The 14,364-nt window shown below is 42.9% G+C and overlaps 1 protein-coding gene across 6 annotated transcripts in view; it reads right to left on the bottom strand.

The window, feature by feature from the left end:
• Nucleotides 1-14,364, bottom strand: part of PRKAG2 (protein kinase AMP-activated non-catalytic subunit gamma 2) — a 213,367-nt gene that overhangs the window by 55,139 nt on the left and 143,864 nt on the right. For all 6 annotated transcript variants that reach the window (XM_032098701.1, XM_032098710.1, XM_032098718.1 and 3 more), the window contains one exon: nt 12,743-12,957. In XM_032098701.1, coding sequence (XP_031954592.1) covers nt 12,743-12,957 — 215 coding nt within the window. The remainder of the gene's footprint in view (nt 1-12,742; nt 12,958-14,364) is intronic.

Here is a 14,364-nt window from a genome sequence, read left to right on the forward strand (position 1 = left end):
TTTGAACACAACTGTCAAAGAAGTCAAGCACTTGTGAGGAACCAACCTGAGTTTGTTACGAATACAGATGTCACAAGTGTTCTACCTGACTGCAAACACAGGGATGCCACTTGGTTTTTATCTCTTCCAGAGTTTTTAAGTGTTCTTGTAGTAAATATTTGTTACTGTATATGCTCAAAAAGACTTCAGCTGCTTTTACACATATGCTTGAGTGCTCCTTAGGCTCTTTGAAATAGGACCAACCTCTCATCACACTCAGGGGCTCAGTTAAGAGCAAGGGGAAATTATTGCGGGAGAGAGCTGCAGCAATCAGGTGCTAAGCCTGAATATAGTAGATATTTTCTTGTGAGAAATGTACATTTAAACAAACAGAACAGATTAAGATGCTACTAATGGTAAAAACAGGTAAGCATCTACTAAGTTGAAGTGAATGGAAAAGAAGAAAGTGAGCCCATATTGATGTGTGTCTTCATTTGCTGGCATTGAGTACAGGATTATTCGTGGTTAGTTAAAGGTTATGCACTTACTTAAGTACTTTAGCTGGATTGAGGCCAGAGTACTGATGAGTAATCTGCAGAACCGAGGCCACTGAGAATAACAAATGAAAAAAAAAATACTCAGAGCCAAATCTGATTCAAATAAACACATTTACTATCTACCATTTTGCTTTCTTCATCTTAGGGTTATATTTCAAAGCTCACTCATGAGTAGTGACTTCACTGTGTGAACACTTATTACACCAGCTTTCAGTGATATTTTTTAAACTTAAAATGAAACACTTTCCCCCATAAAAGCCTGAAGTTAATTGATACCACACTTGAGGCTTGAGTAAACTACGCAAAATTCTAGTAAACTACTTGTAGTACATCATCAAAATGTAATTTTAGAATCACAAAATGGTTTGGGTTGGAAGGGATCCTAAAGATCATCTTGTTCCAACCCCCTGCTCTGGTCAGGGACACCTTCCACTAGACCAGGTTGGCTCAGCGCCCCATCCAACCTGGCCTTGAACATTTTCAGAGATGGGGCAGCCACAACCTCAAGGCCAGTGCTTCACCAGCCTTACAGTAAATAATTTCTTCTTAAAATCTATTCTAAACCTTCCCTCCTTCAGCTTAAGACCATTTCCCCCTGTCCAGTCACTACATGCCCTTGTGAAGAGTCTCTCTCCAGCTCTCTTGTAGCCCCCTACAGCACTGGAAGGTGCTCTAAGGTCTCCCTGAAGTTCTTTCCATTCCAAGCAGCCCCAGCTCTCCCAGCCTGTCATTTTTATGACCATCAGCAGTTCTGAAAGGCTGGAATCAGAATCTACTGAACCTGGACATCAGATGTAGGGCAGAGTTACAAGGGTGGCTTTCTGAGAAATACAGACAACCTTCAGCTCAGAGCTGAGTCACCCAGAACCTCAATAAAACTTCAAGAAATTTGCATGGACCTGGACTGAACAAATAACCCCCTCTGTGGCACGAGCTGCTGTGCCTCAAGGTGCAGGTAACTCCAGCTAAATAGGAAAACTTTCTGCACTTTCTGCAGGGCTCACCACAACTGAGAATCCCAGGAGAGCTACAGAAGGAGCTTTTGGAAGCTCTCTCAAAGAGGCAGGCAAATATAATGATGTATTTTTTCAGTGAAGTTCTAGGAAGACTTTGAACACCGAGGAGAACTTCCTTGTAGCACTCAGGGCTTGTGTGTCTGCATTAGATTTCAAGCCCACCCTGCAGCTGACAAACTCTGAGGCATGAATGCTATCAGGGGCCCCACTACAGCTTGTGAGGCCTGTTATGTCACAGTAGCTGCTATTATGCACAAAACCCCCAACATATTAATAAACTTCCTTCAACATACAGACTATGGTTGACCTGTAATCTCCAAGTAAATTAATTTTTCACTAAAAGCTGTTTTTCAGATGGCACTGAATGTGCATAGCTGGAGGAACCTAACCTTCCTGAATTCATTCCAGATTACTGCTGATCACTCCAGGCCTCATTTTTGTGTGCTGCCTCTTTTTTTTAATTGTTATGCACAAAATAATCTGCCATGACAGCAACATGCAATGGATATCTTCCTTCTGCCACACATGCTTTCCCTTTTAACAGCCTCTTAACTACATCCTTCCATCATTCCAGGTACACTGCCAGTGAAACCAGATTGTGTTCAGTGCTGGTTCTGTGGTTTTGACACGCTCTGGAAGGGCTGAAACAAGGGTTGTGCTGAGCAAGAAGCGTATCAAGCACCTGAGCTCAATGTTTCATGACTACAAACAAGATCATAAAGGGACATGCAAATAGTGGTAAGGCTTTTCCCTGTATTCCAGGAAGTAGAACTGAAAAAAGTGAAATGAGTTCCACACTAAGGAGCAGGGATACACCTCCAGCAAGCCAGCCACCATGCTCATGTTCCTGCAGAGCTGGTAGAGATGCAGATACAAAAGTTTAGTCATGGGCAGTGGATGCTTTCAGTGTGGATATGTCAAATGCTGGGTTCACAGCATGTAACCTTAGATGCAGATTGAGTCTGTAGTTAAATGTCGGCGAAGAGCTGAAATTATTTCTTGACATGCCTCCCTGGGGCTCAGAAGAGCAGCTGACTTCACAGTGATCTTTTGTGTAAATCTTGATGTGCTCTGAAAACATGAGGGCTTCCTGGCCACAGTTACAACCTGGAGTGTAAAAGCTTGTTGCTACAAACTTTCAACACAACAGATTCTATGCTTAGCTTATCTTAAGCCACTTGCAGCTCCTGTTCAAAAAAATATCTGAGTTAAGTATAATGTTTTAATGTATTAATCACTAGAACATTTCTGACTTAGAGCACTGTAGCCCCATTTTTTAATAAATGGGAAACTGAGGCACTGAGAGACCAAGTGACTTGGGGCTGCACAAGTAATCTCTGATGGTGCAGATGGTTGCAGCCAGGTCTCCTTGATCAGCTGTTGGCATTATTTTTCTCCTCTTTAAACTCTTGCTTTCCTGAATGACTCTGCAACTGAAACACTCAGTGAATTCCAAGATTTCTTCCCTGAAACAGCAACAACCAAATGCTCGAGGTCATGAGAAAAAGAAGGTTGAAGAACACATCCATATCTTCAGAGTGTAACCTCTGTACCTATAAAATCTTTGATGATGGAAGAAACTACTTAGTAACCTGTTTATATTGTACCATAGCCATGCCCTCATGGCATACTCCAGGAAAGACAGTTGTGCACTTTCTGTGGCAACTATTTTGTATCAAGACTCGTGCGGCCAGCAGGACTGGGGAAATGATTGTCCCTCTGTAGTCAGCACAGGTGAGGTCACACCTCAAGTGCTGTGTCCAGTTCTGAGCTCCTCACAAGAAAAACATTGAGGGGATGGAGTGTGTCCAGAGAAGGGCAGTGGAGCTGGAGAAAGGTCTAGAGAGTGAGTTCTGTTAGCAGCAGCTGAGGGAGCTGGGGGGTTTTGCCTGGAGACAAGGAGGCTCCAGGGGAGACCTTATCACTCTCTACAGCTCCCTGACAGGGGGGCGCAGCCAGGTGGGGTTGGGCTCTGCTCCCAGGCAACCAGTGACAAGACAAGAGGCCATAGCCTCAAGGTGCATGAGGGGAGGTTCAGTTTGGACATCAGGAGGAATTTCTTCATGGAAAGGGTTGTTAAACATTGGAAAAGAGGCCCGAGGAGGTGCCGGAGTCACCATCCCTGGAGGTGTTCAAGAAATGACTGGATGTGGCACTCAGTGACCAGTCAAAGGTTGGACTCAATAATCTTAGAGGTCTTTTCCAGCCTGAATGATTCTGTGATTCTGTATTCCTCACAGTGCTTCCTAAGAGATCAGCTTTGGCAGTGTCCTGTTCCTGTGTGCAGGATGTCTGTTGGGATGTACTTTTGTGCAGTTGTTTCTGGCAGCCTCAAGGGAAAGGGATAGGAAAGGGGTCAGGTGTCTTCTCTCATAAGTTGTGTCTCCATCTGTAGCTGTTCCCATTTACACAAGGAGCTCGGTCCTGAGGTAGGACACACCATGAATGTTTCCAAGTAAATACAATCCTGACACCCAAAGAAATGCCAGACACACAACAGCAGGCAGATAGCCATCTTCCAGCTGCCACCCTCCCTGCCACTCAGTCAGCAGCATTTGTCACCAAGAGCTCTCCTCTCCTCTCCTCTCCTCTCCTCTCCTCTCCTCTCCTCTCCTCTCCTCTCCTCTCCTCTCCTCTCCTCTCCTCTCCTCTCCTCTCCTCTCCTCTCCTCTCCTCTCCTCTCCTCTCCTCTCCTCTCCTCTCCTCTCCTCTCCTCTCCTCTCCTCTCCTCTCCTCTCCTCTCCTCTCCTCTCCTCTCCTCTCCTCTCCTCTCCTCTCCTCTCCTCTCCTCTCTCCTCTCCTCTCCTCTCCTCTCCTCTCCTCTCCCCTCCTCCCTCTCCTCCCTCTCTCTCTCCTCTCCTCCTCTCCTCTCCTCTCCTCTCCTCTCCTCTCCTCTCCTCTCCTCTCCTCTCCTCTCCTCTCCTCTCCTCTCCTCTCCTCTCCTCTCCTCTCCTCTCCTCTCCTCTCCTCTCCTCTCCTCTCTCTCCTCTCCTCTCCTCTCCTCTCCTCTCTCCTCTCCTCATCCTCTCCTCTCCTCTCCTCTCCTCTCCTCTCCTCTCCTCTCCTCTCCTCTCTCCTCTCCTCTCCTCTCCTCTCCTCTCCTTCCTCTCCTCTCTTTTCTGAACCTTTAATATTTTCCTCTTTTCTCATCCTCTGTCCTTCAGCTTCCTTTCTCATCTTCAGTACCTGCTGTTGTCATTTTTAAATGTTTTAATAGACCATAAAAATTGCACAAAGACCCTGATCCAGCAAAGTGACTTGACACACACTTAGCTTTAAGTGCTCCAGTACTCTGTTGACTCCAACAGAGCTACCACTGTGCTTAAATCCAACCACATATTTAAGTGTTTTCCTGGATCAAGGCCATCACCACATTGACATCAGCCAGAACAAAACAGCACCTGAGATTCAGCAACATAAATACATAGCAACCCCAACCAAACCCAGTGCTGTAACCTTCAGGTTACCTTTCCTCAGTGCCTTCTGTCATTGCTAACTCTGTTATGGCTACACTTAAAATCTCTTCTGCAGGCATGCACTGGAGGTAGTGTTTAGGAACAACCCTGCTTAAGCCAATGCTTTCTTACAGTTTTAGAATTTGCCTGGCCTGTTTTGCTAGATCAGGCTCTTGGACAACGAGGTCCCCAGGGCAAAAAGCATGTTTATTTTTCTGCTTGAATCATATGTGCTCATATACCACAAAATAGCAGTTAATAACTTTCTGTTCAGAGGTACAAGGAAGAAGATTCTCTACATACCACAGATGCCCTGGCTTGTGCAGTTGCAAGTGACAAAGTATGATAAATCAAAATTTCAAAAGTCTAAGGTACTAACCTTAGCACTGGCAGTTTACTGTAACCCTAAACATGCAAAAAGACTAAAGTAATCCCTCCCCTCTTGAATTCTGCTCCCTTCCTTTGTTTTGCTGACCTTCTCCCTCCATTACTTTATCTCTTTTATTCTCTGTTGATTACTTCACTGGTTTACGCTTCACCTTATAAACCCCATACGGTAGGAGACTTCTCCTTTGTTAATCATAAAATAAGATTATGCACACCTTGGGCCCTGTACAAATCATTATTGTCTTCCTACAAATGCTTTCCACATGGCCCCACCCTCAGTTCCAGCTGAGAACTGAGCTGCTGTTGTGAACAAGCTCAAAGAATAAATATTTTGCATTCATTTCACCAGCACAATGGAAACATTTTTCCAAGCTGCTGCCAAGATGGTATCTAGTCCTTCTCTGAGTCAGCAGCCCATGCAGCTGACTTTCAAATGGCCAAACTTGCTTGATTGTAATCTTAAAAGAAAAAAAACAAACCAAAAAACAAACCAGCTGCATTTTTAAAGAGCTGTTTTGCTCTCCTCTTGCACAAGCAGGTAGTGACACTATAAAATGTGAAAGCTGAGAGAAAGAAGGCAAACAGGAGTGAGCCCTTTTTGGGTTGTCTCCTTTATTTCTCCTAACTTCACCAGTTTATTTCATCCAGTCAGAGGAAGGCATTGGGGAATGTTGTGAGGAAGTGAGAAAGGAATACGACTGCTTTACACAGAAAATTTCCTTCTGGTATCAACCAGCCTTTTACATTCTTTAAAGATCTGTTGGCCATTAAAGACAGTGCATCTAAAAATAAAATACAGACAAAACTGAGTTAAGGGAGATGAAGACGATTAGGAATTCTAGGAGTTCCCTTCCATAAGAATTTTTTCCTTATTCTTAGGTCACTTTCCCTCTAGTCTGATCCAGAAGCAGGAAAGGTACAACCAAACAGGTTCAAAGCTGTGTATCTCTCTTCCATTCTCATGGAAAAACTTTGGTCTATAATCCCTACTGCTTTATGAATTAACAACCCTGATGGTGGATAATTTCAGTGTTCCAAAATTGCCCAGATACAGCTGGTAAGAAACTGTCACTGACCCTGCATGAAACTGCAGCTTTATATTAAATCACAGAGTAGACACCCGGCTTCTAATCACTGATGGAGGTCACTCTTACCAGAAGTTCTGATCTTCTAAGCAGAATAACAGGATGCTTATTAAATTAACAAGTCTAAAATTCAGAAAAAAAAAGTGCCATGAGAAATCAGTTCAATGGGTAACATGAGGCTGTCCCTCCAGCACCCTCTTACATCATGGTACTTAACCAAAAGGTATCTATTTATATAGACACACGAGGCCAGATCCTTAGGTTTAGCCTTTTTATACCATGCATAGTGCAGGATTTACGGTGATAAAAGTAATTTAGGTTTAAGCTACTGACTCTGTCTTCAGGGTGCTGGGGTCATGATTTTGCAGTACCAATGAGGAGCTTTAAAAAGCCCCAGAGATGCTCTACTTTTAATTGCCTTAGCTACTTATAGCCTCATGAGAGCTGTCGAAGCAGCTGGGAATTGATTGGACTCAGCATGCTGGATATTCATCCTTTCCACCTCACCTTCCTCCTTTTGATCTAGGACTAGGAGGAACAGGAATGGTAGGACTTCATGTCATTAAAATAAATTCTCCACTGAGTGAACCCATAGATAGTAAATTAAATTATTTCTGTAGCTGCAGAAAAAGCCTAAAGTTGACACAGATGCACATTTCCTTAGGGCAGAAAAAATCATCTTTATGCAATAAAATTTCTCTGCATTGTAAGACTGATTGCATGAATCTGGACACTGCAACCAGAATACAAATATATGAGGACACCAGTGTTTCAGGAGGTTGTGGTTGAACATTTTTTCTTTTAAAACAAGTAAGTAGCTTTAAAAAAAAACCCCAACAAATCAGTATAAAAGGGAAAACAAGATGCTTTTTGCATATTCTAAATACTAAAATGGGAGAAAACCACCAAATGGGATACAAAAGATATGGCTAATAGGGAGAAAGTGAAGTGGGGAAACAGAACATTAAAAAAATGGGAGCTGTAATTAAAAAGTGTGATACAGCTGAAGCTTTCTATTTTTGTAAAGTTCAGATTCAAATGAGCTGGTTCACTTATTCTTTATGTTGCACTAAATCTCACTACGGACTTTCCAACCATATTAAATAATTCTCCTATGAATTTATATTCGATTCAGTGGAGCCAGCATGATGCTCTGTCAAAGGAGACTGAAATCAAAATCAGGTGGGTCCAAACATTTTCCCAGGAGTATTTTCATAATTGTTGTAGAGCTCATCGCAGAGTGATTCCTTTACTGGGTTTGCAACTAATTAGTAATGTGCTCACTATTGGAGAAATATTTTAAATTTAAACACATTTTCACATGGATAGCAACAGTTCCCATAGGGAGAAAGGATTAAGCAAGGATAGCTTGTTAGAGCCCCTGGGATCTCTTAGGGAACACAAGCACCTACCCGAGTGCTGCTATTAAGGCACTTAAAAGAAGCCTGGACACACCAGCACTGCCAGAGCTTTGTCACTGCTAAATGAGAGCCTTTTGGGCTCTAATTTTGGTGATCAGTTCACTGTGGTGTGAATCACAGCTGAATCTCAGTAATGTCTTGGCACTCTCATACACTGCCTTAAACCACACAAATGCTGAAATAAGGAGTTTTGGTACGCTGGAAAACTGGATTCCTTTATCCCCTGCCTGTACTGTTTTGGGTTTTTTTTAAGACAACCTCAGAATCAAAGAACACTTTTCTGTTCTCTTCATCAAATTTCAATCTCTTTACTCACCCAGCAGATTATGGAGCTCTGATAGGTGGCTTTTTGGAGAGAGCCAAACCAAAGGACCTGCTGCACACATCCTGGCTCCCAGGCTCCTTGCCAGCACAGGGTGTGATGTAACAGCCTCTCACGCTGAACAAGTTAACAGCCCTGTTTAGGAGTTTACTACATTTTGGCTAAGAAACAGCATGAATAGCTTTGCAGGGAAGCGCTACTGTTTAACAAGCGAGTAGCTGCAGGAACAATCTGGTTTCTCCCTTTTATCCAGGACTGGAAGAGAGTCCCAGCTGTACATTACATCTCTCCTCTCCCATATGCTGGACCAGCAAGGACTGTGCAAAATGAATACAGACCAGACTCCCTTCTGTGTGCTCTGTCTGCAGTTTTAACAGGACTCAGTCACACAAGATAAGTCTCTGACTACCTTCTGGCTGACTTTTCCTCTTGTTAAGAACACTCTGGGACATTACTTGGCTTGAAAGTTATTTGGAGGACAGTGGCTCACTACACAATCATATGGAAAGGACCCCTTGTAGGCATGTTCTGCCGTTGTCACTTCTTGCAAGCAGAGGAAGCCCCAGCCTTGTCTTCCACCAAAAGAGACCTCAAGGACAACACTCCAATCTGGAGCCAGCACCTTCTGGCCTGGGCTCCTCTCATGTTGGGAAAGGGGAAACCTGTAAGGGCCAGGAAATGAGGTACCACAGAAATGCTTGTGTTTGCAGGGAATAGTGGTATTTTCACAGTGTCTTATGCATCAGGGGAAGAAGAAAGGATGAAAGAAAAGGATCCAGCCACATAATGCCCAATGTACCACACTCCACTTCAAAATATGGACAAGGTGGAAACGGCGCAAACACGTTCGTTACTGAATTTGCAACCTCTCTGCATTCCTTTCATGGTTCGTAATGTCACACTAGAGAAGAGTTATCATTTACCACTTACTGCCTGAAGGTTACACCATCCAAACAACACAAGGCCAAAGTACAGAGTCCTGAACTGCATTATGAAAAATCAAGTTGCTCCTTTACCGTTTAATGCAGCGCATAGTAATCTCTAGGTACAGCTTTGATCTCTTATCAGCTGAATTTCTCTTTATAACCTTCTAACTCAGCCACTAGGAACACCCACACAAGCAGGGGAGAGCCTGACAGAGCTGCTGCAGTGGTGTGTGACAGCCCCAGCACTTCCAGCTTTGGGCATCTAAAGCGTGCCTCGGTCAGTCAATCCCTTCACAGTCAGCACCGGAGGCTCCTCAGCCCCCTGGGGATCTGATTCATCCTCTGCAAGTGCCTCTCTGGGGGATACAGAGACAAGTGGAGCTACCGAACTCCCAGCTTAAGCAGCTCAGATAGGTTTCTAAACTTAGGCGGGATAAATCCAGACCTTGGTGATTACCACAGACACCCATTTAGCATGAGGTTAATTGCTTAGCTTTGTGTACTGTGTTGAGATCATACTCACTGAAGGAGGATCTCCCTCTCTGAGGAACTGCCTCCTGCTATTTATCCCCGCCCCTCCCCCCCCCCCCGAATCAAAGGCTTAAAAATCACATCAAAATACCCACTGTTGGAAGTGCTACTACAACATGAAAGGTTTTGGTTATATCTGCTGGGAAATAAGTATTTTTATTCTTCCCTCCATGTCTTCTCTCTTACTGAACAGATTTAACCATTCTGCACCTGAGTCTCAGACAGGTAAAAAACAATTTCAGAACCAGCTTTAAATGCCATCAATTATAAAAATGGTCTAAGACCAATTCCAAGTCCTGATACTGCATCTTCCTATAGTCATCTGTTCTTCTGATTTGTTTGGGTTTTTTTAAAATAATATATTTCCGTGTCTGGGTCCAAGGGTTCCTCTTTCCTACTGCAATATATATGGCAATCATGAATCATTTGTAATAGTTCTGGGGTCTCACACATTATCATTACCAGTTAAGCAATGTAATAAGTAAATGAGATTTAAGTTGACAGAGCCCTGTAGACAAGAGTCAACTTCTCATTTCAGATGTCAACACAGAAGCTTTCATATCATTAAACTGATCACCTAACAGCATGGCCACTATGAAACCGTTTATCATGTAATTTATAACGTATTTTTAAAATAACTGAAATTGTTCTGCCAGCAAATGGTGATGTAAGTAAAGAAGAAATTGAGTTTGCCTCTTACAGATTTGTTTATGGCACATGATTGTGAAATGATGTATTTACGAACACACAGCTCAGAATAAATGAAATGCTTGAAATACAGTACTCAAGTCAAGAATGTTTGTCTACTGCTATTGTATTTGCAAAGGAATGTTGGGTCAATAATTTGCAGGGATTGAAAGACAGCAGTCCTGAGGGAACACTCATCAGCTTCAGATTCATGTCCTCCTGCGGGAACTCAGCCTTTCTCTCTAACAGTGTCTCCTTCTAGAAGAGAATGGCAAATCTAATCTCTCTCTCCCGTCTCTGTTGAAAATTAAATATCCAGAGCTTTGTTCCTCACTGATCTGTGGCTGCTGACATTTATTGCCAAGTAAACCAAAACCCTAATGATTCACTGGCAGCTCTGCACACTCACTGCTCTCAGACATAAATGAGTACAGAGGGTACCAGACAATCAGGTGCTACACATCCCATGTATTTCTGTATCTTCTGAAGAGGAGAGAATTGAGTCCAGCATTCTGAGTTACCCCCCCAGACTCTCTCTTGTACACATATACAACCACAACTGTTCATAAAAACCTGCTGAGAATTTTGTTTCTTTATTCTGGCATCTTGTACTCAGCTTCATGTTTTCTGAATCAGCAGATAATCAAAACCAAAACAAACTTTGCAGTCTTTCAGTCAGCGGAATGTGCTAAGATTATGCTGTTTCCTCACTTCTATTCTAACAGGTACAAAAGACTCTTCTGTAGCTGCATAACACAGATAAACACATTCATATGCAAATAATATAACTGATTGACTAAAACCTACCCAAAACATTTTTCTATCCTACAAACCTTTGGGTTTGGTCAGTATATTCCCAAGAATATATTGACATGGAAAGGCAGTGAGCTGGCTGGAGAAAAACTACTGCTGGGGTTCCCTAACTACAAATGTAGGACTTATTTTAATACTTAAATGATTGACTTTTGCACAGCAGAAGAACAGAAAGTCTGTAATTTGTAGGGAGAGTTTGGCTTGCTTGATCTAAAAAAACAAAGGTTGGCTACTGGTAAAACAGGATGTAGCAAACAATGAATGAAAACGGCCATTAATTATAAGAGCAGATAGTTATAACCTGTCCATGAAAAAATGAGATTGAAAACCAGAGACTTCCTAAAACAGGGCAGGTGTTTTATGGGATGTGTGTGAACTACTTTGACATGGCACATGAACTCTGATCCAGGACCCAAATGCTTTCAGCATCACATCAGCTGCTGCTACTGGAGGTACCTCACACAAAAGCAAAAAGGCTTTGGGATTGCTGTGTTACCGTGTTCAGATCCTGGAACAACTTTCCCATGGGTGAGTGGGAGGAAACTTCCTGCTTTTAAATAAATTACTGAGAACTGGAACAAAACAGAATTTGTAGCAACTGACCTTGTGAACCTGTATGCCCTTTGCAGTTCTAGATGTCTAGATACAGAAAATGTTGAAGATTTTGTATTTCAGAGGGAAAAAAAGAGAAAAAGCTGGGCAAGGCAGATGCAGGGTAGTTTACTCTGGTGACATGTCATGGTCTGCTGGTTCCATGAGTCAGAGGAATGGAAAGATACAGTCAATGTGAAGGAATTAACACAAAAGGGAAAATGGGCAAAATGGCAGAGGAGAAAGAAAAGGAGAGTGATGCCTCTGCAGCTCAGGCTGGCCAAGGGAGAGGGGAGGAGGCACAGAGCCATGCAGTACTGCAGAATATCAGAGGCTGGAATTCATGTATTCCCAGGAACTGCTGAGTTCATGCATTACCAGGAACTGAAGAAACCACTCTTATGAAGACACCTGTGCTATGTGGGAGGCTGGATAAATGCCCTGGTAGAGCTGCCCTTCTTTTTCTACTCTCTGAGCTGGGGCAGGAGGTGTGATAGCGACTTGTGCTATTAGTCACCAGCTGTTCCAGTCATCTCAGACTCCAGAGGCAGCAGGAACTCAGAACCCCGGCAGCTTAGACTTTGAATTTCTTTTTTATGTGCTCTCTTTGGCTGCTAACTCTCTCATCAGCTCTTCTTAAAAGGAGATAAAAGACGATCCTAAATAAAATTTTATCCATCTCTGGGGTGGCATCTCAGCAGTGTATGCCGAGATCTGTAGCCATTGCAAAACTCACTTTGAAGGTAGTGCAAAGATTAGTTACTAGTTAGGTAAATCAGAAGAGAGCCACCACCTCTGGATTCCCAATACCCTCCCAGCCAAATTCTGAAGGAAATTGAAGTAAAAGGCTTTGTTCTCATTCTGTCCCACAGTATGGACACACACTGCAGCCCATCAGTTGTACCACAAGACACAGTCCACACACAACCCTGTACATTTCCCAGTGGAAAACCGGACACAAGCTTTACTTACTGGTTTTGAGGTAGCACTGGGAGCTGGTGTCATGATGGGAGGCTTGGCTGCGCTTTGAGATGGAGGCAGAGAAAATCTCTGCCCTGTGTCCGGAGGCGAGGAACAATGAATCCGTGTTTCTAGTCTCTCAGGCTCATGCTTATAGGATTCAAGAGGAAACGTGGGCTGCTTGGTCACTTGTGTTGGGGTAGATGGAGAAGAGGAGAGGCCAGAGGCTGTGAACAATAATGACCGAAGATCAGTTCAGGTGAAAAGCAGATGGAGATCTCAGCTTTACAGAAATCCTGTACTTTTTCATCACACTTCCCCAAACTAAAAGTATGGATTTCACCTCCTTGTTTATGAAAGGGAATCTCTGCCTTGCCACTAAAACTCTTAAGCTGGTTGAACTGTCTGATCCACTATAGGGGGGCACAGTGGCAGGATGGGAGGGCTGGAGGTTTGTGTTGTATTAACCTCCTGTCTGACTGCTTATTTCTAAAATGACACTCAGCATGGGTATTACTTTATTGTTGTCATTTTAATACTCCTGTGAGTCTCAGGATTACCTTTATCTCATGGCACATGGCTTAAAAGCTTTAATGGTTGCTTTTTCTTCTTTTTCGTTATTTTAACAGTATCTCAGCCAGCAGTTAAAATACAATCAGGAGCAGAGACAAAAAGGAACAGGGCATATTTCTTCTGAGCCTCAGTTTGCTTTCTGTAAAGCTCTTGTACAGCCTTTGTACAAACTAGAATTGTTTTCAGCAGCCTTTGAGGAGAAAGATTGATCTTATCTTCTGCCAAAAATCAGTGTCAGCAGCAGATAATTTCTCTTGTAAGCACCCTGGTTTTTATTTGACATGTGTATCTACCCCAGCTGTATTTTTGGTCATGTTCCTAGGGCAGGTCTGAATTGTGAACAGACAGATTTAAACTGTGTTTATTACCCATTTAAGAACCAGCAGACATCCACCACCAGTTAGAAAATTCAGGTTCCAACATCTGTGTTTCTGGTTATACGTACATCAGCAAACCAAGGGTGGTTCTCTGATGCCAGCATAAATCAGGACAGACTTAGACGCATAAAAACTATGAGGCTGAACTGGGATATGTATTTTTAAGTGGGCTGTAAGACCTCTGAATTTGGTTCACTTCTTGTGCTTCCATAGATTTGTGTAGATGATCGGTTAGTCCAGAGGGGACTCAAGCCCATCAAAAGGGAGCAGATTAATGAGCATAAAATCCCAAGCCACTCAAAGGAGAGTTTGAGAACACAAGGATGCATCTTCATGGTCAGTCTGGGTCCTCAGTGTGAGCTTTCAGGGCTCCACCAGAGATTACTGCACCAGAGGTTTTTTCCTAAGATGGCAGACTTGGAACACTGGACATCAACAACTCAGGGTGGGATCTATTACTTGAAGAAACTATTACTCCTGACATATCTGGGGAAGAGTTAGCATCTTCTGTGTTTAAAGGAATTAACATGTAATATGGGTAACTGTTCTTTAGCTATTATTCTTCTCTGAAAACAAACTTTCTTGATGGCTTTTACATAATAAGAGACAACTTTCTAATAATAGTCACTCAACATGAAACCTGCAAAATAATTAGGCTCTAATATGTTTTACTAGTTTATGGGT

Source organism: Corvus moneduloides, chromosome 1 (assembly GCF_009650955.1).
Source record: "Corvus moneduloides isolate bCorMon1 chromosome 1, bCorMon1.pri, whole genome shotgun sequence".
NCBI lineage: Eukaryota > Metazoa > Chordata > Aves > Passeriformes > Corvidae > Corvus > Corvus moneduloides.